Source organism: Magnolia sinica, chromosome 9 (assembly GCF_029962835.1).
Source record: "Magnolia sinica isolate HGM2019 chromosome 9, MsV1, whole genome shotgun sequence".
Lineage (NCBI taxonomy): Eukaryota > Viridiplantae > Streptophyta > Magnoliopsida > Magnoliales > Magnoliaceae > Magnolia > Magnolia sinica.
Genome location: NC_080581.1, coordinates 84,849,650 through 84,877,381, shown reverse-complemented (window position 1 = coordinate 84,877,381; position 27,732 = coordinate 84,849,650). Strand labels below are relative to the sequence as shown.

Below are 27,732 nucleotides of genomic sequence, written 5' to 3'. Positions count from 1 at the left end.
TTTATTCATTCATTAATCAATTTCGAATTTATTAGAATTTATTTCTATTTTCTGCTTTCTTTCCTCGTGGATTCGAGAAGTCTCTGTGAGGAGTCCAGAGAAGTTCCGTGGATTAGAGGGTATTTTTAATCCAAGGTACCAAACACATCGGTAGGATTCCAAATCCAGGGTTCCGAATCCAGGGGTTCCAAATCCACGCTCCCAAACAGGCCCTTATATCTATTAATCTCAGCAGTGTTGTCCCCACTCACGAATGGACGATCCTGATTTTTGTCCACCTTCTGTTTGGCTCAAATTAATGCTGTGTATCTCATATGTTTAGCCAAGGACAGAGACTAACTGTTGTCACAACAGAGAGAGAGAGAGAGAGAGAGAGAGAGAGAGAGATGGCGGAGAGTGCTGTGAGCTACTTAATACAATACTTGGCAACTTTGCTGGTGGAGGAAGCTTTGTCATTGAAGAGGGTTGATAGAGAAGTCCGTGAAATCAGAGATGAGTTAGAGAGCATCAGATCCTTCTTACGGGATGCCGATGCAAGACAAGACACCGATGAAGGGCTCAAAACGTGGTTGAAACAAGTAAGAGAAGTCGCCTACAATGTTGAGGATGTTCTTGATGAGTTCATGCTCGGCCTAGCACAAGAGCAGCATGGCACTCAGGGATGTTTCAATTTTCTTCCTAGACTCATCAAGCGGTTGAAAGTGCGCCATCAGATTGCATCCTCGATACGAGATATCAAGACCCAAATCCATAAGATTGCAGAAAGAAAAGATGCTTATGCTCTCACTAGGATCGAGCAAGGTGGTTCAAGCTACAACAACATAACTGATTCATGGTATGATCGTCGACTGGATGCTCTTTTCATTGAGGAAGCTGATCTTGTGGGCATCGATGCACCAAAGCGCCAATTGATGGGATGGTTAGTCAATAGAGATTTGAGACTCTCAACGATTTCTGTGGTTGGGATGGGTGGCCTTGGCAAGACTACTCTCGTAAAGAAAGTCTATGATAGCCAACAAGTGAAGAAGAGTTTCGAAACATATGCTTGGATCACTGTCTCTCAGTCATTCAAAGAAGATGATATTCTTCGAAGCATGATAAAGCAATTCTTAGAAGCGAACAAAGATCCATCTCCCCAAGGAGTAGATGCGATGACACAGGTCGAGCTAATCCAAGTCCTAAGAAGCTACTTGCAAAACAAAAGGTATGTACTTGTTCTTGATGATGTATGGGGTACTCATGTATGGAATCTCATTAGAAATGGGTTACCCAATAGCGAATGTGGTAGCAGGGTAATGATCACCACACGCAAAGGTGATGTTGCATCATCTTCTTGCGTCAGACTCTCTGATCATATCTACAATCTTCAACCTCTGCATCCAAGAGAGGCTTGGTCCCTGTTTTGTAAGAAGACCTTCTACTCGCACGACGAGAATAGTTGCCCTCCTGAATTGGAGAAACTTTCTCAATGCTTTGTAGATAAATGCCGAGGATTACCGCTTGCAATTGTCACATTAGGTAGTCTTCTATCAATCAAGGACAAGACGTATGTCGAGTGGGAGATGATTCACCGTAGCCTTCGATCGGAGCTTGAAAATGATGACAATCTTAGAAGCATGATGAAAATATTATTGCTCAGTTTAAATGACTTGCCTTACTATCTGAAATCATGCTTCTTGTATTTGAGTATTTTCCCCGAAGATTATGCCATTAAGCGTATGAAACTAATTCGACTATGGATAGCCGAGGGTTTTGTAGAAAGAAATGAATGCAGGTCAATGGAAGAGGTTGCTGAAAGTTACCTCAATGCACTTATCGCTAGAAATCTCGTTCTAGTGGCAAGACAGAAATATGGGAAGGTGATTACTTGTCGCATCCATGATCTCGTGCGGGAGATCATTATTTCAAAATCCGGGGAGGAGCATTTCTTTGCATCTTTGGTTGAACAGAACACATTACCATCTAACAGAATCAGGCGTCTGTCCAGTTGCAATGGTGGTGAGAATTTTTCAAAATATGGGGGATTCTCTCGTCTTCGCTCTTTGTTCATTTTCGGGGTGGATCGGTTACCTAACAACCCTACAATCACATCATTTTCCAGCTTAAGGTTGTTGAAGGTGGTCCATCTTGAAAATGTGACCATGGAAATATTTCCTGATGATCTAACAGGCTTGTTGCATTTGAGATACCTAAGCTTGGAGAATACAAAGATAAAAAAGCTTCCTAGTTCATTGGGGAAGCTAAAGAACTTAGAAACATTGAATCTTAAGGGCACCTTTGTACATGAATTGCCGGTTGAGATTCTCGAGCTCGAGTGTCTCCGCCACCTCCTTGTTTATCGTTATCGAAGGACACGGTTTCATGTGCCATTTACTGATGTGGATGGAATTAAGGTGCCTGCTGGAATGGGGAGTCTTAGATCCCTACAGAAGTTGGCATACATAGAAGCGGAGAGTGGAATCATTAGAGAGCTTCAGAATCTCACCCAATTGAGGAAGTTAGGTATTATCAAGCTAAGAGTGGAAGATGGGAATGATTTATGCACTTCCATTGAGAAGATGAATCACCTTCACTCCTTTTCCGTGACATCAATGGATGAGGATGAGGTTCTTGACTTGCATTATATATTTCATCCTTTGCTGCCTCTTCAACATCTTTATTTGAGAGGGCGTTTGGAGAAATTACCTGAATGGATTGCCTTGCTCCGCAATCTGGTTGCCATTCGTCTGAGATGTTCTAGATTGAGGGATGACCCACTCAAAGCTCTTCAATCACTGCCCAATTTGGCGGACCTCACGCTATGGCGAGCTTATGATGGAGAAGAGTTATGTTGCGAGGGAAGAGGATATCCAAGACTTAAGCTATTACGGCTCGTTGAGTTGAGGGGATTGAAGAAGGTGAGAGTAGAGAAGGGAGCAATGTCTTGCCTTGAAGACCTACGTATTAGATGTTGCGAAGAATTGGTGGAGGTGCCGTTGTGGATCGAACACCTCACTAACCTCAAAAATCTCTTCCTGGTGGACATGTCGGAGGATTTCTTGAAGGGGCTAAGAAAGGATGGAGTTGAAGAGTTGGTGGATTCCATTCAGCACATCCCACTCATTCGATGTTTTGACACTCATAAAGGGACTCGCTGGGACTTGTTATGATCATGGAGAACACACCCACAGAGTAAAAGCACTTGTAAGGTTAATCTTTTATATTTCTCTTCCTATTTGCAGTTGATTTTTTTATTTTATTTTTTTTTGCTCTCTCTCTCTCTCTCCTTTTCCTTCTCATTCTTCTTCTTTTTTTGACATTTTTGTAGTTCTTTGAGGAGGCCAGTTCTTCTACAATGTTTTAGAGTAAACCCAAGCGTGAAAGTTGGATGCCTTGGAGGCTAGGCCAATGCAAGCATTATGTAAGTCACCATGGGAATTTGAAGGATTGTGGGTCGTGGTCCATTGGGTGGCCCACCTGGTGGCTCAATAGGCATGATTTTGGGGCATCCTATCACCACGGGTGTCTCACTTGATGCAGAAGTTGGCTGGCATACATATTCAACATAGTGGTCATTTAGGTAGTTGAATAACTTTTTCATGCAATTGTATATGCTTTCGTAGAGTTGAATAAGTGTTGTAGAAAAGCTTATATGGTAGCATTGTAGTGAAAATTGGCTTCTTATTTCATGAGTATGCTGTCTTCCCATGAAAATCTTAACAGGATGGACCGGAATCCACCATATTATGTGCGTGACATCTTCACCATTCAACAAGTGCGCTTACCATTTTTTATTTCATATAAGGGTGGGAGCATACCACGTAAAACTATGTTGATTGGAAAAGAAACAAGTATTCAAGTAAGCGTGACAAAAAGAAATGGGCCTCATCAATCATACGAACCATACAAAATCAACACACACACACACACACACATATAAACAACGATGATGGAAAGAATGTGCTGCCGCCAAATAGGGGCAGACCAATTGCAACTTGAGGGATGCCGATAACCGGCTCCACAGCAGAAATATCCCCACAGAACATAAAACTGGAACCTGATAGCAGAGATGACACTCAAACAAGGACATCCCTGCTAGAAACCAGTGCAGGGGAAAGTTCAGGATAATCAACTAAGACAGCACCTAGCCTCTCCACGGTCATGAGGCCTAACATCAGCCTAATTATCACAATCACCCCAGCCTCAACCACAACAATCATCCTCCCAAATTTCCTCCACAATCAGGATTGGCAGCTGATAGGGCATTGCCACGATTTCACATCAAGGTGACAAGGTCCATAGAGGACTGAATTGCAGGAGCCTAGCCTGGAACAGCCCTCCATAAACCAGAGGCGACGCATCTGAAACCCGCGAGCACACCTTGTAATATACAAGCCATCCCAGCAGCCAAATGATGTAGAGCGGCCGGGACACTTTTATGGCAAAGATGGACTAGAGAAGGCCTGATCAGAGGCGGACGTGGTCAAGACTGTCAGAACCTTAAAACGGTTATATCACGCAAACCGACATGAGTTTTTCGAAATATCATATATGATTTTGGGGCAGGAGAAATTACTTTAGCCAACCAACACTGCTATGCTGGGTTGCCCACACCAGATTTGCGAGATAAAATCAGATTGACGGTCAAAGTCCCTATTATTTTCGTTTTTACTGTAACTAGTCAGTTTTCATTGGAGTCTAACTTTTGATCCTTTGAGTTGTAGTTGTGCCCAACATGAAAATGGCTTAGAAAAGCTAGAAGAATAACATAGTTAGGCCAAATTGGTATTTTTGGCTGAAAACTATGAAGTCTAGTACGAATCATGACTGTCTATAAATAGTAAGTTTACTATTTGTAGTAAGTCACGTTTTTAGGGAGTTTTGAGTCTAAAACTCCATCTTAGATTTGAGTTCACTATTTAAAGGATTGTAATTTCGTTCTTTTATAATTAATTAATTTGTTTTGAATTATTAGAAATTATTTTTATTTTCGTCCCTCATAGATTCAAGGAATCTCTGTGAGGAGTCCAAAAAAGTTATGTGGATTCGGAGTAGTTATCCCAAGGAAGACGGTGATCGACCTCATCACGTCCTTGCCTGCATCACCAAACAACCGCAAGTAAACATCCACCAAGCGCATCAAGCCATGCAAGATCAGCAGAAACAGCTAGTAGGACAAGCCAACGGCCAAACACTCACAACAAACCATTCCCCTCATCAAAGCATCCATCAAACAACTCCCTGATGCAGCCATCTAACCAGCAATCAAACATCAGAATACATAAAGAACTAGCTTGCAAATAGCCCAAGAGTCCACCCAAACAGCTTCAAGATAGTAGCTAAAGACAGAGCACAGAGTACAGAGTCCAGCAATCAATCTGTCCCACCAGCCACCAATATCAGCACACAGCATCCCACAGGCATCAACCCTAATTAAAAATAACTGTTACACACAGAAATAAAATAATCGCAATTAAATTACCGGGTAGCATCATGAAATCTTTTTCGAAAAAGTTGGTTGGAATGTATATTTGATATTAATTAGGCAATTATTTATAAAATTTTATTTTCTATCAGCAGCAACTATGATGGAAGTATGGAAAAGATAATCCATAGCCAGCACTGATATTTTTTTACCCTCATATGTACGTCCATCAATAATGACGCCCTCCACTGAAACCTGTACGGGGAAGGAAAAGGATTTGCTACTTCCCCTGCCACCGGCCAATGGCTAGTGGTTGGTGCTATGTGAGCCCCAAGATGATGTATGTTTTTCATCAATGCCATCCATCTATTTTTCTAGATCATTTTATATTATAAGATAAAAAATGAGTTATATCCCAATCTCAAGTGGACCACATTACAGGCAAAAAGTGTTGAATGAATGTTGACCATTAAAAACTTTCTGGGTGCCATAAAAGTTTTGGATCAACCTTATTTTTGTTTTTTTCCTTCGTCTACGTCTGTATGACCTAATCATTTTAGGGATTGAAAAAAAATAGAGGGATATAAATCTCAGGTGGACCATACCACAGGAAAATAATAGTGATAGGATATCCACCATTAAAATCTTCCTGAGGCCCGCTGTACTGTTTATTTGACATCCAACGGATAGTGGGGGCTCACGGAGCACAGACCACCAGCCACCGGGCTGGTGGCAGTCGGAGTAGCTAATCCGTTTCATGGGGAAATAAGTGATGCTTAGTTGTCGGAAGCGGATTGGCTGGTGTACCTCACACTAGCGGAAGCGGATTGACTAGTGTACCTCATATCAGCAAGTTCTGTAGGTCTGATCACGGGCATGTGTTATATCCAAACCGTCCATCCACTTGGCGAGCTTGTCTTAAGGCTTAAGATTTTTTTAAAAAAAAAAAAAAGAAAAGAAAAAAAGACAGATCTAACTATCGGGTGGACCACACTGCAAAAAGCAGTGGGGGATTGAACGTCTACCATTGAAACCCTTTTTGGGGTCACAGAAGTTTTGGATCAGTATGAAATTTGTTTTACTTCTTAATTCAGGTCTTTTTGATATTGTGAAGAGATTGGATGGAAAATAAACATTACGGTGGGTCCTACGAATTGTTTAACTATGAAAATCATTATCTCAGCTGCTATTTGTGGTGTGGTCCACATGATCTTTGGATATGATTCGGTTTTTCGGATAGTGCTCTAAAATGCTCCCTAAAAATAGATGAACGGTGTAGATATAATAAATACATCACCGTGGGGCCGTGTAACTTTGATCTCCTTTCAACCGTTCGTACAGCTCGGAGCTCGAGTAGCGCCGGTGCTTGTCTTCGCACGGCACGCAGCTACAGCAGCGATATAGCTGGTGTGGGAAGCAGATTGGCTAGTATGCCACACACTACCGATCTGGTTGGTATGGTGGGAGACGGATTGGCTAATGCCCCTGACACCAGCCCCATCACTCGGTGCTCTGTGGGCCCCACCATGATGTATGAGTTTCATCCATTTTGTTCATCCAGTTTTACAGATCATTTAATGGTTTGATAAAATAAATTATAGGGATATAAATCTTAGATGGTCCACACCACAGGAAAACAATAATTATTAGATATCCACCATTAAAATCCTCTTAAGGCCCACTGTACCGTTTATTTGACATCCAATCTATTGATCAGGTCATAAAGACCCAGATGAAGGAAACAATAAATATCAGCTTGATCCAAAGCTTTTATGGCCCCAAAACGTTTTTAATGGTCAACATTCATTCAATACTGTTTCTTGTAATGTGGTCCACTTGAGATTTCTATATACCTCATTTTTTACTTTCTAACATAAAATCATCTATAAAAATAGATGGACGGAATGGATGAAACACATACATCATGGTGGGGCCCATAGAGCACCGACCCCCAGCAAGCGAGGGAGTAGCCATTCCGTTTCCGGTATGTTGACGTCACCAAGTTATGTGGGTATATGTTATATCCCAACTGTCCTTCCATTTTGCGAGCTCGCAATAAAGCTTGAGGTAAAAAAAACAGAGAAAAGAAAAAAGGAAGACATTAACAGATCAAGTGGACCACAGTGCAGAAGGTTTTGGATCAATATGTTATTTGTTTTTTATCAATGTGATATTTGTTTTTTCCATTTCATCCAAGTCTGTATGACCTTGTAAATAGATTGGATGGAAAATAAACCTTATTTTGGGCCCCATGGATGTTTTAACAGTGGGTCCTTACTCTTGCTTGGGTGGTAGACTCCCAGGAGTTTTAACTCCAGATCAAGGGTTCAAGTGCCCATAGGTGGTGAAATTCCACTAGCATGAGTGTGTGGGGCGTGTGTGCATGTGTAATTTTTTTTTTTTTTTTTAAATTTTATTTTAAAGGTGAGAATTATGGTCTCCACTGGAATTTGTGGTGTGGTCAACCTAAGCTATGGATATGAATCATTTTTTGGGTTAAGTAAAGAAGGCCTAAAAATCACCTACATGAAATAGGTGTACATGGATTTGCATTCATCCTGATGTTTTTAAGAAATTCACTTATTTATCTATCTTGACAGCTCATTTTAGAACATGGGGCTAAAAAACAAAACCAGATCTAAAACTTAAATGAGCCACATGAGATGGAAATTTACAGGAAAAAAATGCCTACAATATTAAAAACTTTTTTGGCTCTAATGTTTATATTAGAAGAACTCTATAAGGTGGGCCTTATTGATCAATGGTCTAGATTGCCCTAAGGGTTGGGTAATGTGATCAGGTGCACCAGTAGGCCCCACTAAGTTGTGATACATCTAGAATTCGTGTAAGGAGTAGTATGCTGCTACTGTGATATGCGCACAATGTCTTAATAGAATTAGGATTACCAATTTGTGTAGAGCCTTGGGGAGAGGAGTTCTGATAGGTTTCAAACTCCTCATCCTTCTAACCTACATTAACAAGGCTAGGTCCCCAATCCAACACTATCGATAGAAGCTTGAGCCTCATCGTATCTTCTCTAAAGGGTGTTAAGAAAAGAAAACCTCAACATCCTTATATATAGCAATGACATCACAACAAGGTACGCCATTCACTTCTTCAGATCTTTATATCTAATGCACAACAAAGTCCTTCGGCAATTCCACATATAGCACTTACATATATGCCATCCAAATTGTTTATAAAGTATTTCCACTCAGATGAAGTAACAACACAAAAAACTCAGTAGGATACAAAACCTTTATAGTCATACTAAGGTTTCAATGGTGGTATTGAATCCCTGCTTTTTTCTCTTGTGTGGCTCACTTAAGTTTTAGATCTACCTCAATTTCTAGGGCATATCTTAAATTGAGTTTGAAAAACAGGTTAGATTTCTCACAACCATCACAGTGGACCCCACCCAATATCCCAGCACAGTTTGTGATAAAAGGTTTTTCAGGTACCAAATAGGTGGTAAGGTAGGTCCCACACACAACTCCCTTTCCTTTTCCACCAGCTAGCATGGGCAGCCGAGTGTGTGTTACCCCTTATTGTGGAGCATACCTATGTCGGTACCGCACACTCAAATAAGTGGCAAGCCGGGTCCCACACGTGCCTCCCACTTCTTTGTAATCGTCTCCCACCAATTGTCATGGCAGGAGAGTGGGTGTTGCCCTTACTATGTATTATATTTGTTTTTCCACTTCATCTAGGTATGTGTGACCTTTTGAATAGATTGGATGGAAAATAAACGTTATGGTGGGCCCTACAATTGTTTTAACGGTGATAATCATTGTCCCATTGCTATATGTGGTGTGGCCCACTTTAGCTTCGGATATGACTCATTTTTGGGCCCATGATCTAAAATGATAACGAAATGGATGAATGGGGTGGATATAATAAATACATCATTGTGTGGCCCATGTAACTTTGATCTCATTTGAACTGTTCATACAACTCAGAGCTCGAGGAGCGTCAATGCTTGTCTTCGCACAACATGTACCTACACCAACTAGGGCCCTAGTTTTTTAGTTCTTAGTTTATTCCTCCACCATTCATCCACAACATCTCGATAGATAGCAAGGAAGATCACTCAATTTTGAACGAAATGCTGTGGGACTTTCCTATGATGTATAGGGTGATTCTGCAAGCCATCTCGTTACAAAGTATGGTCAACATCATATGACAAACGGATAGTCGATCCACGACCGTCTTACCACGTGCTTGGTTTCGACCAAGATCATGAACATGTTGTCATCTCACCGACCATCTTGCCACAGAGCCTGGTTCCGATTGAGCAACCAAAATATTATTAAAGATTTGCCCTCCATTGATCGTCCCACTATAACGCTAGGTTTCTATCGAGCAACGAACATACATCCATCCAGCATGTCACGATTGTCCTGCTACGATGGTAAAACCTAATTGGGAAACAAATAAATCATCATCCTCTAAGCTGATCGTGAGTGTTACTATTGTAAAAATCATTAATATAAGAATACTTTCAACTTACATCTTCTTCCCATATTATTTTTACTGTTGAATTTTGGTAGTGAATCACACTTAAAGAATAAGTCTTTAAGTCTATATACTTATGTTTATTAACACAAGGTAAAAAGAATCCATTCGGAAGGTTTAGCCTTCTGCCCTTTCATAAATTACTTGAACGAAGCACAATATAGGTGACCAAGAAGACTCTGAATTCTATCTGTAATATGTCCGTCTCGTTGTAGGGGACACCACTAATTCAATCAACCCTTTAATCGTGTAGACTTTGGCATGCTGGCACATCATAATTGTACACGAAAATCAAATCCAGGCCCTTGCGCACATGTGTGGCCTAACTTGATTTAATTAAGCCAAAACAAAGGTGTCACACATGGTAACATCCCATCTGTCAGATCTAATTGTGCTAAGCCGGGTGTAAACAGGGACCAATCATGCCACCGACTACTTACTTGCACGACCAGATAATACAAGAAGTGCAATGATCGTAATTAAATCACTTGATAGCATTTTTTAATCTTTTCAGTTGAATGTAAATTTGATATTAATTAGGAAGCTATATATATATATATTCGCTTCTACCAGCAACAGCCACTCATGAAAAGTATGGAAACCTTAATTTATAATCAGCACTGATATTATTTCATCCGACCCTCGTGTTCGTCCATCAATAATGACGTCCACCACCGAAACCTGCACAGGGCAGTAGGTGATGCTTATTTGTCATCCAACTGTTAATTAGGTAACAGTGGGCCATACAGTACTCCTCACACCACCTAATCAACAGTTAGATTGGAAGTCAAATAAAAAGTACGTACAGTGGGCCTTAGGAGGATTTTAACGGTGGATATCCAATCACTATTGTTTTCCTGTGGTGTGGTCCAACTGAGATTTACATCCCTGTAATAAACAGTACAGTGGGCTTGTTTTCCTGTGGTGTGGTCCAACTGAGATTTACATCCCTGTAATAAACAGTACAGTGGGCTTGTTTTCCTGTGGTGTGGTCCAACTGAGATTTACATCCCTGTAATAAACAGTACAGTGGGCCATACAGTCCTCACACCACCTGGGTCGGTTAAGTAAAGGTGTTGTTTGTGAAATAGGTGTACGCGGATTTGCCGTTACAGCAGTTCCTGTGGTAGGATGCTAGATGCGGCTCACCGCGATGCTTCTGAGAAATCGACACGGCTATTCATTTTGAGAGCTCATTTCACGAGGTGCTGAAATTTTTTTTTAAAAAAATCCAAAACTCGAGTAAGCCACATGAGAGGAGAAAATACACCTTCCATCCAAACCTTCCTCGCTCTACTTTAATGTTTATATGCCATACAACCCATTTATAAAGCTATTTATACTAGGTTGAAGTGAAAACACATAAAACTTAGCCTGTGTAAAAATTTTGTAAGTATATGAATGTTTCAGTGATAGTCTTTGAATCCTCACTGTTTCATCTCATGTGGCCCACTTGAGTTTTGGATCTGCTTCATTTTTACTTGCATGCCCTAAAATGAGTTTGCAAAACGGATGAACAGGTTGGCTTTCTCACAAACATCAAGGTGGCCCACCTGATAAAAGGCTTTTCCCCGGAAATCCGGGTACCAAAAAGGTGGCAAGCGGGGTCCCACGCACACCGGTCCCTTTTTCTTTGTAATTGTCTTCCACCGGTTCCCATACTGTGCGGCCCACCTAAGTCGGTCGAGTAAACGTTGACCACGCAAACCGCGTCCCGTAGCAAGCCGGGTTCCACACGCAGCCGAGAGCTCCCATTTCTTTATAAATATATTCCACCAGCTGTCATGCTAGTGGGCAGCTCCCATTTCTTTGTAATTATATTCCACCAGCAGCTGTCATGATAGTGGAGTTGGTGCTTTCCTGACCGTGAGGCCAACCTTGATGTATGCGTGGTATAGGCAAGCCGTCCATTAGTTTTTCAGCTCATTATAATTCAAAAAATGAAGTAGATCTAAATCTTAAGTAGACCGCACCATAGAAAATAGTGGTCACACAGACCTGGATAAAGGTAAACAACAAATATCAGCGTTGTTCAAAAATTTTGTGGCCTACAAGAGAATTTTAGCCATTAATGATCACTACTTTTTATGGGTATGGTCGACTGAGATTTGGATCTGCTTCAGTTCGGGGACTATACCTTAAAATGAGATGGAAAAGCGGATGGACAGCGTGGGATACAGAAGACATGCATGAAGGTGGGCCTCAAAGTCAGGGAAACACTCATCATGGCTAGAGTTGTATATTAGCGAGCTAAATTGAGTTTGACCCAAGTTTGGTTTAACTTATTTATGTAACACTCCCATTGGAGCTCCACATGAGCCGAGCTTTGAGCCTGTTCCTACGGTTTAAGCTTGATTTAGTCCAAATTATACGAGCTTAAGCTTGGTTTAGTTTGGTTCAAATATCCGAGCGAGGAATCAAGTTCGAACAGGGTCAGCTCTTTTTTTTTTTTTTGGTTTTTTTTTTTTTTTTGGTAAAAGCTATATATATATATATATATAATTGAATCATATGTATTTATCTGAAACTTTTTGTCCTACAACAAATTTGGATCATATATCATGGTGTACCGGAGGTTTGGATCTTCTTTATTTTTAGTCTCATACCATGATATGAGTTGAAAATTTTGATGGATGTTTAAATAAAACATATATATTATGATGGGGCCCACCAAGCTTTGACACCAGCTACGTGGTGGGTTGTGTTGAGATGAGTAGCCAATTTGAATTCTGCTTTAGTGTACTGAGTAAATTAACTTTGTGGATGGTGTGGTTTTGAGGCGGAAACTGTTAGGACCGTCAGAACCCTAAATCAATAGTATCTCGCTGCGCTAGGTTGCCAACGCTGGATTTGAAGGATTCGATCAGATGGATGGTCAAAAATCCCATTCAATTTCGTTTTTACTATAAATAGTAAGTTTTAATTCAAGTATAACTATTGATCCTTTGAGTTGTAGAAGTTGGGTCCACATGAAAATGGCTTAAGAAAAGTTAGGAGAATAACATGGATGGGCCAAATGGGACACTTACTATTCTTGGCTGAAAACCACAAAGTCTAGTAGGAATAGTGGTCCATTACAAATAGTAAGTTTATTATTTATATTAAGTCACATTTTTAGGGTGTTTGAGTTGAAGTGTAAGTCTAAAACTCCGTCCTAAGTTTGAGTTCCTTATTTAAAGAGTAGTAATTTCAGTTTTTGTTTTCATTTTTATCATTAATCAAGTTATTTCAAATTTATTAGGAATTATTCCTGCTTTTGTCCATGTGGATTCAAGGAAGTTCAGTGAGGAATACAGACAGCTACGTGGATTTGAAGTTGTTATCCCTTGAAGAAGAAGATGATTGACCTCATCACGTTCCTCTCTGCCCCAGGATGATGGGAAAACTCAAATATCAGCCGATAAAGTTTCTATGGTGGGCATGCAGTTCTCACAGTTTTATGTGGCTCGACTCTTCAATTTTATTATTATTATTATTATTTTTCTGCTCAATTAGTGGCCCCACGGGGCTTTGTATTGCAGGAACTCCCTATATTAACAGAAATCTAGGTGGCGATTAGACCTTAGTGACCAAAATCTCCAATAATAGCACCGTGAAACGCTATAATACACTCCATCCATCAGGTGTGATCCTCGATTCTTGGAACTCCCATATACACAACTCAGGTGGGCCAAACCACAAGGTGTGCATGCGTGCGCTGCCCTGTCATGCACCTCTCATCAAACCAATTCATTAGGTGTAACTCACCAGGTAGAAGGGAATGTACAAAAATCAGACTGATTAAAAACCTTGAAGGTACGTACTTAGCGGTTTTTGGGTCATCTTTATCAAACTTACTACTATTTTCTCCAGCAAGTTTATTCTCCAGCAAGTCATCGTTTTCTGTTTCCAGTATTAGCAAATTGCTAACCGTAAGCATCTCTGATTTTCCTGAATATGTGTCAGAGGTGAAAAGGATCTGAACCATTCATTAGTAGGTGCCACCAAACTATATCCAAACCTCCCAATCACCACATGACTTAAAAATGGGCGTTTATTTTTTATTTATTATTTTAAAATTCAAATCGAACAGTCAGGACCATATAGTAATCATTACTCTTAGTCTAGTGAGAAATGAGATATTCACTCCGTATCCTATGCTAGAAAAAGTAATCACCACAATTATCCATGTAAACGCTTTATTTACCAAGAACATGTCACTCATGATGAGCACACGACCCTTGTAGAAATTGGATTAATTGATACTTTTGATGGGCTGAACTTGTGATTAGGTAGACCATCTGTTGATCACTGATGTCAGTGGCATAGATAGTCTGATGAGTGGATTGATTTGATTTTCTACCCAGGTGATCTTTCTTGTGGTCGATATTTTGCACAGCAAAGAAAGCAATATTGTTATGAAAGTTTATATATAAATATTAGAACTTATCTTTCTCTATTGTGCTGCATCCAGGCTTTCTTGATGCCTTCAAAGAAGAACAATAATATGTGATCGGGAGGGGAGGATGAAGCCCAATCAAGGTCAATGTCATATTAATGGCTGAGAGCCTACTAAATAGATAGGTTCGGCCATGATTGATGACTTTTTATTTATTTATTTATTTATTTTGTTTTTCTAAGGCTATGTTTGGATTGGGTAAAACATTAAGTCAAGAAATGTCATTTCCATGAAAGTAGGTTTCCGTTAATTGTTTGGAAACACGGTTTTGCAAGGTCAATGTCATATTAATAGCTGAGAGCCTACTAAATAGATAGGTTCAGCCATGATTGATGACTTTTTATTTATTTATTTATTTATTTTGTTTCTGGAAGGGTATGTTTGGATTGGGTAAAACATTAACTCAAGAAATGTCATTTCCATGAAGTAGGTTTCCATTAATTGTTTGGAAACACTATTTTGCCCTTGCTCACACTTAAGAGACATCATTTTCAAGAAATGAGGAAAATTTTGAGGAAATAACCGCTTCGGTACCAAGTGCCCCATATGATAATTACGTGCCACTACCACTACTACAATAATAATAATAATAATAATAATAATAATAATAATAATAATAATAAAGCATTTAGCCTTGGTTTAAAATTGTGACAAAAAAGGATAAAAACTGAGGATAAAGCCTTTAACCTCAGTTTTACCTCAACTATCTAAACCGAGGCTTGTGGCTAAAAGCTTTAGCCTTAATTTTAGCAACCGAGGCTAAAAAGGCTTTTTAACTTCGGTTGTTTAGAAATGAGGCTAAATCAAGTTTTTAGCTTATGTTATTTTCAATCAAGACTAAATTCAAATTTTAACTTTGACTGCCTCTAATCAAAAATAAATATATTTTTAACCTAGGTTCTCAACAACTAAGGCTAAATTCTTTAGCCACCGGAGTTGAAGCCACAGTTTAGGTAACGAAGGAAAAACCAAGGCTAAAGATGAATTTAGCTTCTATTGTCATCAACCGAAACTAAATTCAGTTTTTAACCTTCGCTTTCAACAATCGAGGCTAAATTAAGTTTTTCACCAGTACATGTTTTGCCAATTTAACATTCATCAAGACATAAAAAAAACCAGCACATTAACAACACAATAGTTAATAATCTATTTAATGTAACATTTCAGATTTTTGCCAACTTGGGAGTTGGGCATCCTTAGCGTTACATTTGATTTATCGATTGGTGAGCATATCCGTGCATGCATTTATATATGTTTAAGAAGAAAATGAGTGATGTGGGATCCACCAAAATCGCTAGAAAGAGTGAAAGTTCAAATTTTATAGAGCATGTATTGACCCCGTGGTGCCACTACTAAAAATAGATTTTTGGACAATCCCAAGAGGTGTCACCACCAAAAAAAAAAAAAAAAAGGACAGTAGCTAGCGGTTTCACTGTTGAATCGACGGTGCCACCACCACCCTTTATTCATTGCAACAAAGGGGTCACCCCCTACCCCATAGCCCAAGAAATGCTCAAGGAAATGGCGGGCCACTGCCGTTTGGGGCAGGCCATTGCCAAACATCACAAATAACGGCGGGGCCGCTGCCAGATCGGCGAGCCACCGTCAACCACATTACAAGGAGTGGTGGGGCTGTTGCCAAGTCGGCGGGCCTCCGCCGACCCCTCCAGAGGGTGATGAGGCCACTGCCAAATCGGCTGGCAGCCACCGATCCCTCTAGTGGGTGGCAGGGCCACCGCCAGGCCAGCGAGCCGCCATCGACTCCGAACTCCGGTGGGCCCTTCCACATGCTACATGTGGGGACCCCCTCTTTTGCCCTCTTAACCATTAAAAGCCCTAGGAAGCCCTTCTAAGCTTATTCTAACTCTATTCCCTCTCTACACTCACCTCATTCCAACTCCAAACCCTTACAAACGAATTTTCCTAAGCCCCTCTTTCTCAAAACTCACAAACCCTCTCTTTTAAATCCATTTTTTTCCATAAGAAGCCCCCTCTCCAAGCTAAGTTTTCAAATCTCATTCCCTCCCAGAACCATTAACCTTTAGGTTCTCCCCTTCTAATCCATCTCCTTCAAAAATTCACCTTCTACCACTTTATACTTCTAATTTTTCTAAGTACTTTTCATATTAGACACAACTCCTAAAGCTCAAGGGATGAAGAGCTAGAATTAAACTAAAATTTACTATAAATAGTAAAAATGTAAATAAAATAGATTTTTGACCATTAACCTGACACTACCGAAAAAATGAGCAAAGGCTATGGACTATGGGAGGTTTTAGTTATGGATATAAACCGTAGCTATATTACTATGAATTTAATCTGTAGCTAAATAGCCGTGCCCCGCCATGGCAAAGGCACATCTGTTAGAACTTCTACGGGGTCCACCATAATTTTTGTATTTAATCTAAGCCTTCCATCCTTTTTGACATTAATTTTAATGCATTAGCCCCTAAAATTAGATAAATTTAAAGCTTAAGTGGACCACACCATAGGAAACAATGGAGATTAAGTGTCTTTTGTTGATTTCTAGTGTGGTCCATGTGAGCCTTCTATTTGCCAAACTTTTTGGGATAAAGCTCTAAAAAATTAGTTGAATTTATTGGATGGCACAAATAAATGACATACATTATGGTGGGCCACACGTAGCCCCTAACACATCACCACCGTTCGTCTCAAGTGGGCGTCCGCCTGCAAAAAAACACCGAATTTCATTCTCGTGCCCACATCCAGCGCCCACATTTCATTCCAACGCCCACATCCCCCCCCCCTCTCTCTCTCTCTCTCTCCCTCCCTCCCTCTCCGCACTCTCTCTCTGCTTATCTCTCTCCCTCTCCGCACTCTCTCTCTGCCTATCACTCTCCCTCTTCGCACTCTCTCTCTGCCTATCCCTCCCTCTCTCCCTCTCCCCCTCTCAAAGCCCTAACCCTCTATCGCGCGCGTTCACTCGCTTCCCCCCCCCCCCCTCTCTCTCTCTCTCTCTCAACCCTAGTCCTCTATCTCCCTATCTCATCGGCCCTCTGCTACAGTTCAGCCTTCTGCTGCTCGTAAATCTCGGATTCTCAGGTTTGAGGTAAGGTTTTCCCTTTCTCACTGTTGCTTTCTGCAATTTAGAATATCTGATTAGGGATATGCATTGTCAAATCCCTAATTAGAGATTTGTATAACAAATCCCTAATTAGGGATGTGTATTGTCAAATCCCTAGTTGGGGATTTGCATTGTCTGAGGCTCTGCTAGTAAGTGGTGTATTTTGGGTTTTGTGCCAATTTCTTGAAATCTATCAATGTTGTTCATCCTCTTTGGGTTTTAGGCCTGTCTGATGCAGTACTTCAAATCTTTTTTTTTTTAGTATATAAGAAAGATTTCATGTATATGATTATGAAAGGATAGTAGTGCTATAGTAATTGTAATGCATATTCATTTTAAATGTGAGGAATAGACTATCTATTTCAATCTAACAAATGCTGTGAGCGAATGCATACAAGTGTCTATTTGGTTAAAAGGGATCTTGAAAAATTGGGATTTTGGTAGGTTGAGTGCCAGCTATGCCCAATGTGCTTTCTTATGCTCAATCACAGTACTGAAAATTTGAATCCAAACGGCAGTTTAGTCAATTCTAGCCTTTCTTTCTGTCAGTCAACTGCTGGTTTGAGTTTTGATGTACTAGTGTGCACGAAAGGACTGGGCAGAAGTGCTTAAGCTTGATTCAGCTCTAATCTTACTGGTTTTTGATTCAGCTCTCTCTACCCACAGAGACATTACTCTTCTCATAATTTCATATTTGTTTTAGGTTGTTTTTTGTTGCAATAAATACCATGAAATTTTGGTGCGACCAATCAAACTGGTGCATATCAAAGTGTTGTTGGGGGGAAGAAATAGGAAGGGGATGGGTAGCAAAACAGCCCCTGTTTGGATGGCATACAAACATCATGGTAAGCACCCAGGAAGTTTTCAATGGTGGGTGTTTCCATTCATTCTCAATGTTTCATGTAGTGTGTCCCACTTGAGTTTTGGATCTACCTCATTTTTCAAGTCATGTACTACAGCATGAGCTGGCTGGCAAAAGTGATGGGAGAGGTAGATTCCTTACGGACATCTTGGTGGGCCCCTCGTAGCTTCCGCCTCTATATAAGTGATGGATGGCCATTTGTCACATGTCCGGAAAGCTCAAAATATGCCAAGTCTTTTTTTTTTTTTTTTCAAACAAATAAGTGGCATGGATTTACAGGGATTCTTTTCCAATTATTATACCATGCACAAAAAGAAATTTGAAGTTGAAATCATAAAATTGTTGGAATATGTATATCCAGACCAGTCAAAATCAAGCCGACTCTAGATGGGGGCATGTTCTAGAAATCACACAAATTGGATGAATCTAACTTAATTATACTTTTTTGTGCTAACCTCACCTGGTGGGACCCATGATTTAGACAGTCTAGATTGACAAGCATGCATGCATGATCCATGTTGGGTTTTGCATGAGTATGATCCACTACACTATTACCAAAATATAAAAACACAAAATAGAAAACATAGAGCCTGTTTGGATGCCACTTAAAATGAGCCAATCTCATTGGAGTTAATCTTATATGTACAGATTAAAAGTAATTTTGATAACAAACAATCATGATTTCTAATGCATAATTATGATTGAGGGTGTGTTTGGTTGCACCAAATATCAAGAATTTTCAAATGCACACTCAAATGAGTACTCATTTTTAAGTGGGCACCCAAATAGGATCTTCTCGTTTGGAGAGTAGAAATGGTACCTTTGGACTCGATTGCTACCATTATATTTGTCATCTCCTTATCTACCTTACTTGGTTGCAACTACAAACTCGGTACTTGGAGAGCTTGCATCTTGTCTCCCTCAAGTGAGTCTCTCTAACATAATTTCTATTTATATTCATTTGTTCCACAGTCAGTCTTCTGGGTGATATTCACTGGCATGCATATGCACAGTCAAACAATCACTTGGCCCTAGAAAGCTTTCAAAACTCTTTCAACAGTCCCTACCACCCATCCCTTTTTATCTACGTCAAATATCCTCAAATAAAGCCCTAGTGCATTGGATTTTCTTCAGACTTATCTCTCTGATTGCCTGTGATATGTTTTTATGGTAGCAGATCAGCTTTCTTTCTCATCTTTCCTTAAATCGTTCTGCATTTCTGCTCTGTTTCACTAGTTTTTTTGCTTGATTTGATGCTTGGTTTAGCTGGTTTCTTCAATGTCTTACTATTTTTTTTTCTTGATTTAATTTTCAGTGCTAAAAAATGATGCGAATTAGTTGCTGTCTTTGCTTGTTTCGGATTAGAAAATTATGGTAGCAATTTGTCATTTCATTTCCCTTATTATTATTATTATTATTTCCCTAGAGGGTGATGGGGCCACTGCTAGATCGGCCGGCCGCTGCCGATCCCTCTAGTGGGTGGCGGGGCCACCGCTAGGTCGGCGGGCCGCCATCGACTCCGAACTCCGGTGGGCCCTCCCACGTGGGGACCCCCTCTTTTGCCCTCCTAACCATTAAAAGCCCTAGGAACCCCTTCTAAGCTTATTCTAACTCCATTCCCTCTCTACACTCACCTCATTCCAACTCTAAACCCTTAGAAACAAATTTTCCTAAGCCCCTCTTTCTGAAAACTCACAAACCCTCTGTAATACCCGTATCCTACACCGTACTGTTCCATAGGCTTCCGCAGTCTTTCCGATCGAATTTTGGTAACCTTCGACCTTTATCCGACATTTGTGCGCGATCCTAAGCTGAGTCCTATCAACCCGAGACTTGCACTCTAGCTACCGCGTCGTCGCCGCGGTTCCGATACCGCATCTCATGCGTCGAGGTGATACCCAGGCCAGGAGATGTGGGCCCACGTTCAGTTTGAGGAAAACGCCGCGCGTTGTAAAATTCAAGAGAATCTCTACAACATGTCACCTCAATCTATCAATCAATCCCATCAAGGTCAAGTACTTGTCAAGTACACCATCACCTCACACCCATCCCCAAGCAACCCCTAAAGTCAAAAAGCTCTTACACACCCCATACTTTTCTTACACCATCTACCCCCTAAAGTCAAAAATTTCTTACACACCCATCACTCACCACATCTATCACTCCATCACCCATCTCTCTCTCTCTCTCTCTCTCTCTCTCTCTCTCTCTCTCTTTACAACCCTCTCTCTCTCTCATTTCTCAACCCACTTTCCCAAGCAAGAGAGGAATCCCACGTCCAAGCTCTTTCACCTCCAAGAGAGCTTTGTGTGTGGCCCACTTCTTATCCTCTCATCTTCCATCTCAACCATCCAAACTCCATCTCTTCTGTTAGGATCGAAGTTAAGGAGCAAATGAAGCTAAGGGAGCAAGAAGAAGTGGACGGTGGGTGATCTTGGACCCATATTTTATTCTTTTTTTGTATTGTCTTTTTGTGATCTAAGGGCCCACATATGGTGGGACCCACTTTGATGTATGCTTGTATCCAAGAGGGACCCATAGTGGCGGGGCCCCTCCGTTATCTCCGATCTCTCTCTCTCTCTCTCTCTCTCTCTCTCTCTCTCTCTTCTATGATCAAGGCCCACCTATGATGTGTGTATTTTACACAGGCCATCCAAATAGTGGGCCACCTTGATCCCTTTTTGGGGCCTACATGACCGGGTGGTCACACAGGCCCGAATGAAAGGGAAACAATAATACTAGATTGATCCAATCAGGTGGCCCACGTCCATGTGGGACGCACCATGATGCCTGTTCATATCCACACTGTCCAGTGTCCAGGGATGCTGGATGTGGACTTGCAGTGAGGTGTGTACTGTCATGGGGTGGGGCTAACAGTGAAGTGTGGACTGACTGTGGGTGTGCTAAAAACAGTGAAGTGTTAACTGACGGTGGGGTCCATGGGACCCACCATGTCGTCCATCCCCTTTGATGGGCCACACTGTAGTGTATGTGCTTTATCTAAACCGTCCACTGCCCCTAGACAGTGGGACCCATGTCCATGTGGGGCCCACCATGATGTGTTTATCCACACCCATCCACAGCTCCAGTGGTTGGCTGAGTGATAGGTACCTCGTTTTCAATGGTGGGACCCATCCACAGCTCCTGGTAGGCTGAATGAAGGATACCTCGTTGCAACGCTGAGGTCTTGGCATTGATTGCCTAGGGAGGGTGGCTAACAGTGCAGTGTGAGTGACGGTGGGGTCCATGGGACCCATCCCCGTCCTTCACCCATCCAGATGGGCAACACCATCGTGTGTGTGTTCATCCAAGCCGTCCACCATCTTTGAACGGTGGGACCCACCCCATGTGTGGGGTTACAGTGTCATGTGCAACCGTCCAAGCCGTCCAAGGCCTGGACATTATATATACATTATATATGTATATTATATTATATTATATTATACTATATATATACCTGCTATGGTGGGCCCAACTGAATCCAGGTCTTGAAGAAATAGACCCAAGTCAATCGAATCTTGGTCCGGGTCTTAAAATATGAAACATGAAACTTGGGCCAAAAGACCCAAACCACTACGCCAAAACTGCGAAAAAAGGACGGTCCAAAACCGTCTCAAATGACCAAAAAGGACGGTCCTGGACCGTCGCAAGGGCCGTCAAATTTTGACGTGTCGTATTACTTAAAGGACGGTTGAAAACTGTCATTTTTATTGACGAAAAAAGGACGGTCATAGACCGTCCCAAAAAAGGACGGTCGTGAACCGTCCTTAAAAATGATGGTCTGGGACAGTCTCTTATGAGCCTTTAAAGGACGGCCACAAACCGTCCTTTAAAAGGACGGTCATGGACCGTCCTTAAAAAGGACTGTCATGGTCCGTCTCTTATGGGCCTTCAAAGGACGGCCACAGACCGTCCTTTAAAAGGACGGTTATGTACCGTCCTTAAAAAGGACTGTCATGGTCCGTCTCTTATGGGCCTTCAAAGGACGGCTACAGACCGTCCTTTAAAAGGACGGTCATGGACCGTCCCTTATAAGAGGGTCAATATACACCTGTTACATCATCATAATCTTCCTGATATACACCTGTTACATCATCATATTTTTCCTGATATACACCTGTTATATAATATATTTCATCATATTCACATTCACATCCATCTAAACCTAAACTACGTAAATCCAGCATAAACTACATTCATCCAAACATAAACTACATCCATCTAAACCCAAACTACGTAAATCTAACATAAACTACATTCATCCAAACATAAACTACATCCATCCAAACACAAGCAATCTTATCCACATTACATTCATCCACACATAAATACATATAAGTTTAACATCATAAATTAAAAAAGAAAAAATCAGCAACAATTTTCTCTGTCTTTCACCTGAAAAAAAAAAAATTAACCAACAAAACATTATAATTCAGAATCATGAAGAATTGCATAAACTCCTTCCAAAAAAATGAGCACTTATTAAAAATAAAACTGATCATTAAAATAGGTTTAGGTTTAGGTTTTAAGTTTTAGGTGTTAGGTTTTAGGTTTGGGTTTAGGTTTAGGTTTAGGATTAGGTTTTAGGTCATAGGTTATAAATTTAGGTTATAGGTTATAGGTTAAGGTTTAGGTTATAGGTTTTGGTTTAGGTTTAGGTTAAGGTTTAGGTTTTAGTTATAGGTTTTAGTATATAGGTTATAGCTTTAGGGAATTGAGAATAGGTTAAGGTTAAGGTTTAGGTTTAGGAAATCGGGTCTGAGTTCAGGATCGGGTTTAGGTTTGGGTTATCAAGTTTAGGTTTAAGTTTAAGTTAGGGAGTTGAGATTAGGATTAGGTGTAGGTGTAGGTTTAGGTTCAAGGATTTAAAAATACATTTTGATTTTAGGTTTAGGTTTAGGTTTTAGGCTTATGTTTAGGTTATAGGTTTAGGTTATAAGTGCAGTTAATAGGTTTAGATTTATGTTAGGTTATAGGTTAAGGTTTAGGTTTAGGAAATTGGGTTAGGGTTCGGGATCGGGTTGAGGTTTGGATTAGGGAGTTGAGATTAGGATTAGGTGTAGGTTTAGGTTTAGGGATTTGAGAATACATTTAGGTTTAGGTTAAGGTTTAGGTTTAGCTTATAAGCAATAGGTTTTAGGTTTAGGTTTAAGTTATAGGTTATAGGTTTAGGTATAGCTTTAGGCTTAGGTTCAGGTTACAAGATAAAAGGTTTAGGGAATTATTGAGAATAGGTTAAGTTTTAGGTTTAGGAAATCGGGTTCGGGTTCGAGATCGGGTTTAGGTTTGGGTTTTCAAGTTTAGCTTTAGGTTTAGGTTAGGGAGTTGAGATTAGGATTAGGTGTAAGTTTAGGTTTAAGGATTCGAGAATACATTTAGGTTTTATGTTTAGGTTTAGGTTTAGGTTTAGGAAATCGGGTTCGGGTTCGGGTTCGGGTTCGGGATCGGGTTTAGGTTTTGGTTTTCAAGTTTAGGTTTAGGTTTAGGTTAGGGAGTTGAGATTAGGATTAGGTGTAGGTTTAAGTTTAGGGATTTGAGAATACATTAAGGTTTAGGTTTAGGAAATTGGGTTCGGGTTCGGGATCAGGTTTAGGTTTGAGTTTTTAAGTTTAGGTTTAGGTTTAGGTTAGGGAGTTGAGATTAGGATTAGGTGTAGGTTTAGGTTTAGGGATTTGAGAATACATTTAGGTTTTAGGTTTATGTTTGGGTTATAGGTTATAGATTTAGGTTTAGGTATAGGTTTAGGTTTCGGTTTAGGTTATAAGCAATGGGTTCAGGGAATTGAGAATAGGTTAAGGTTTAGGTTTAGGAAATCGGGTTCGGGTTCGCAATCAGGTTTAGGTTTGAATTTTCAAGTTTAGGTTTAGGTTTAGGTTAGGGAGTTGAGATTAGGATTAGGTATAGGTTTAGGTCTAGGGATTTGAGAATGCATTTAGGTTTTAGGTTTAGGTTTAGGTTATAGGTTACGTGTTTAGGTTAAGGCTATAGGTTATAGGTTTAGGTTAAGGTTTAGGTTTAGGTTTAAGGATTTGAGAATACATTTAGGTTTTAGGTTTAGGTTTAGGTTATAGGTTACAGGTTTAGGTCTAGGTTTAGGTTTATGCTATAGGTTATAGGTTTAGGTTAAGGTTTAGGTTTAGGAAATCGGGTTCGGGTTCGGGATCGGGTTTAGGTTTTAGTTTTCAAGTTTAGGTTTAGGTTTAGGTTAAGGTTTAGGTTTAGGAAATCGGGTTCGGGTTCGGGATCGGGTTTAGGTTTTAGTTTTCAAGTTTAGGTTTAGGTTTAGGTTAGGGAGTTGAGATTAGGATTAGGTGTAGGTTTAAGTTTAGGGATTTGAGAATACATTTAGGTTTTAGGTTTATATTTAGGTTATACGTTACAGGTTTAGGTTAAGGCTAGAGGTTATAGGTTTAGGTTAAGGTTTATGTTTAGGTTTAAGTTTAGGTTATAAGCTATAGGTTTAGGGAATTGAGAATAGGTTAAGGTTTAGGTTTAGGAAATCAGGTTCGGGTTCGGGATCAGGTTTAGGTTTCGGTTTTCAAGTTTAGGTTTAGGTTTAGATTAGGGAGTTGAGATTAGGACTAGGTGTAGGTTTAAGTTTAGGGATTTGAGAATACATTTAGATTTTAGATTTATATTTAGGTTATAGGTTACAGGTTTAGGTTAAGGCTATAGGTTATAGGTTTAGGTTAAGGTTTAGATTTAGGTCTAAGGATTTGAGAATACATTTAGGTTTTGGGTTTTGGTTTAGGTTATAGGTTACAGGTTTAGGTTTATGCTATAGGTTATAGGTTTAGGTTAAGGTTTAGGTTTAAGTTTAAGTTTTAAGCTATAGGTTTAGGGAATTGAGAATAGGTTAAGGTTTAGGTTTAGGAAATCGGGTTGGGGTTCGGGATCGGGTTTAGGTTTGAGTTTTCAAGTTTAGGTTTAGGTTTAGGTTAGGGAGTTGAGATTAGGATTAGGTGTAGGTTTAGGTTTAGGAATTTGAGAATACATTTAGGTTTTAAGTTTTTATTTAGGTTATAGGTTACAGGTTTAGGTTAAGGCTATAGGTTATAGGTTTAGGTTAAGGTTTAGGTTAAGGTTTAGATTTAGGTTTAAGGATTTGAGAATACATTTAGGTTTTGGGTTTAGGTTTAGGTTTAGGTGTATGTTTATGCTATAGGTTATAGGTTTAGGTTAAGGTTTAGGTTTAAGTTTAAGTTATAAGCTATCGGTTTAGGGAATTGAGAATAAGTTAAAGTTTAGGTTTAGGAAATCGGGTTTAGATTTGAGTTTTCAAGTTTAGGTTTAGGTTTAGGTTAGGGAGTTGAGATTAGGATTAGGTGTAGGTTTAGGTTTGGGGATTTGAGAATACATTTAGGTTTTAGGTTTATGTTTAGGTTATAGGTTATAGGTTAAGGTCAAGGCTATAGGTTATAGGTTTAGGTTAAGGTTTAGATTTAGGTTTAAGGATTTGAGAATACATTTAGGTTTTAGGCTTAGGTTTAGGTTATAGGTTACAGGTTTAGGTTTAGGTTTATATTTAGGTTATAGGTTATAGGTTTAGGTTAAGGTTTAAGTTAAGGTTTAGGTTTAGGTTTAAGTTTAGGTTATAAGCTATAGGTTTAGAGAATTGAGAATAGGTTAAGGTTTAGGTTTAGGAAATCGGGTTCGGTTTCGAGTTCGGGATCGGGTTTAGGTTTGAGTTTTCAAGTTTAGGTTTAGGTTTAGGTTAGGGAGTTGAGATTAGGATTCGGTATAGGTTTAGGTTTAGGGATTTGAGAATACATTTAGGTTTTAGGTTTAGCTTTAGGTTATAGGTTACATGTTTAGGTTAAGGCTATAGGTTATAGGTTTAGGTTAAGTTTTAGGTTAAGGTCTGGGTTTAGGTTTAAAGATTTGAGAATACATTTAGGTTTTAGGTTTAGGTTTAAGTTATAGGTTACGGGTTAGAGGTTTAGGTTTAGGTTTATGTTTATGCTATAGGTTATAGGTTTAGGTTAAGGTTTAGGTTAAGTTTTAGGTTTAGGTTTAAGTTTAGGTTATAAGCTATAGGTTTAGAGAATTGAGAATAGGTTAAGGTTTAGGTTTAGGAAATCGGGTTCGGGTTCGGGATCGGTTTTAGGTTTGAGTTTTCAAGTTTAGGTTTAGGTTTAGGTTTAGGGATTTGAGAATACATTTAGGTTTTAGGTTTAGGTTTAGGTTATAGGTTACATGTTTAGGTTAAGGCTATAGGTTATAGGTTTAGGTTAAGGTTTGGGTTTAGGTTTAAGGATTTGAGAATACATTTAGGTTTTAGGTTTAGGTTTATGTTATAGGTTACAGGTTAGAGGTTTAGGTTTAGGTTTAGATTTATGCTATTAGTTATAGCTTTAGGTTAAGGTTTAGGTTAAGTTTTAGGTTTAGGTTTAAGCTATAGGTTTAGAGAATTGAAAATAGGTTAAGGTTTAGGTTTAGGAAATCGGGTTCTGGTTCGGGATCGGGTTTAGGTTTGAGTTTTCAAGTTTAGGTTTAGGTTTAGGTTAGGGAGTCGATATTAGGATTAGGTGTAGGTTTAGGTTTAGGGATTTGAGAATACATTTAGGTTTTAGGTTATGTTTAGGTTATAAGTTATAGGTTTAGGTTAAGGTATAAGTTTAGCTTTCGGTTTAAGTTATAAGCAATTGGTTTAGGGAATTGAGAATAGGTTAAGGTTTAGGTTTAGGAAATCGGGTTCGGGTTCGGGATCGGGTTTAGGTTAGGGAGTTGGGATTAGGATTAGGTGTAGGTTTAGTTTTAGGGATTTGAGAATACATCTAGGTTTTAGGTTTATGTTTAGGTTATAGGTTATAGGTTTAGGTTTAGGTTTAGGTTAAGGTATAAGTTTTGGTTTCGATTTAGGGAATTGAGAATAGGTTAAGGTTTAGGTTTAGGAAATCGGGTTTGGGTTCAGGATCGGGTTTGGGTTTGGGTTATCAAGTTTAGGTTTAGGTTTAGGTTAGGGAGTTTAGATTAGGATTAGGTGTAGGTTTAGGTTTGGGGATTTGGGAATACATTAGGTTTTAGGTTTAGGTTTAGGTTATAGGTTATAGGTTTAGGTTTAGGTTTGGTTTTGGTTTTGATTTAAGTTATAGGTTTTGGGTTTAGGTTTAGGTTTAGGGAAAGGTGGTTTTGATTTAGGTTATAGGTTATAGGTTTAGGTTAAGGTATAAGTTTAGCTTTCGGTTTAAGTTATAAGCAATTGGTTTAGGGAATTGAGAATAGGCTAAGGTTTAGGTTTAGGAAATCGGGTTCGGGTTCGGGATCGGGTTTAGGTTTTGGTTTTCAAGTTTAGGTTTAGGTTTAGGTGAGGGAGTTGATATTAGGATTAGGTGTAGGTTTAGGTTTAGGGATTTGAGAATACTTTTAGGTTTTAGGTTTAGGTTAAGGCTATAGGTTATAGGTCTAGGTTAAGGTTTAGGTTCAGG

The 27,732-nt window shown here is 39.8% G+C and overlaps 1 protein-coding gene across 1 annotated transcript; it reads left to right on the top strand.

Moving 5' to 3' along the window:
* Window positions 1-386: 386 nt before the first annotated feature.
* Window positions 387-3,149, top strand: LOC131255290 (disease resistance protein RPM1-like). The gene has a single exon (XM_058255987.1). It carries the CDS (start codon window positions 387-389, stop codon window positions 3,147-3,149), a length of 2,763 nt encoding a protein of 920 aa, XP_058111970.1.
* The last annotated feature ends 24,583 nt before the right edge of the window (window positions 3,150-27,732 follow it).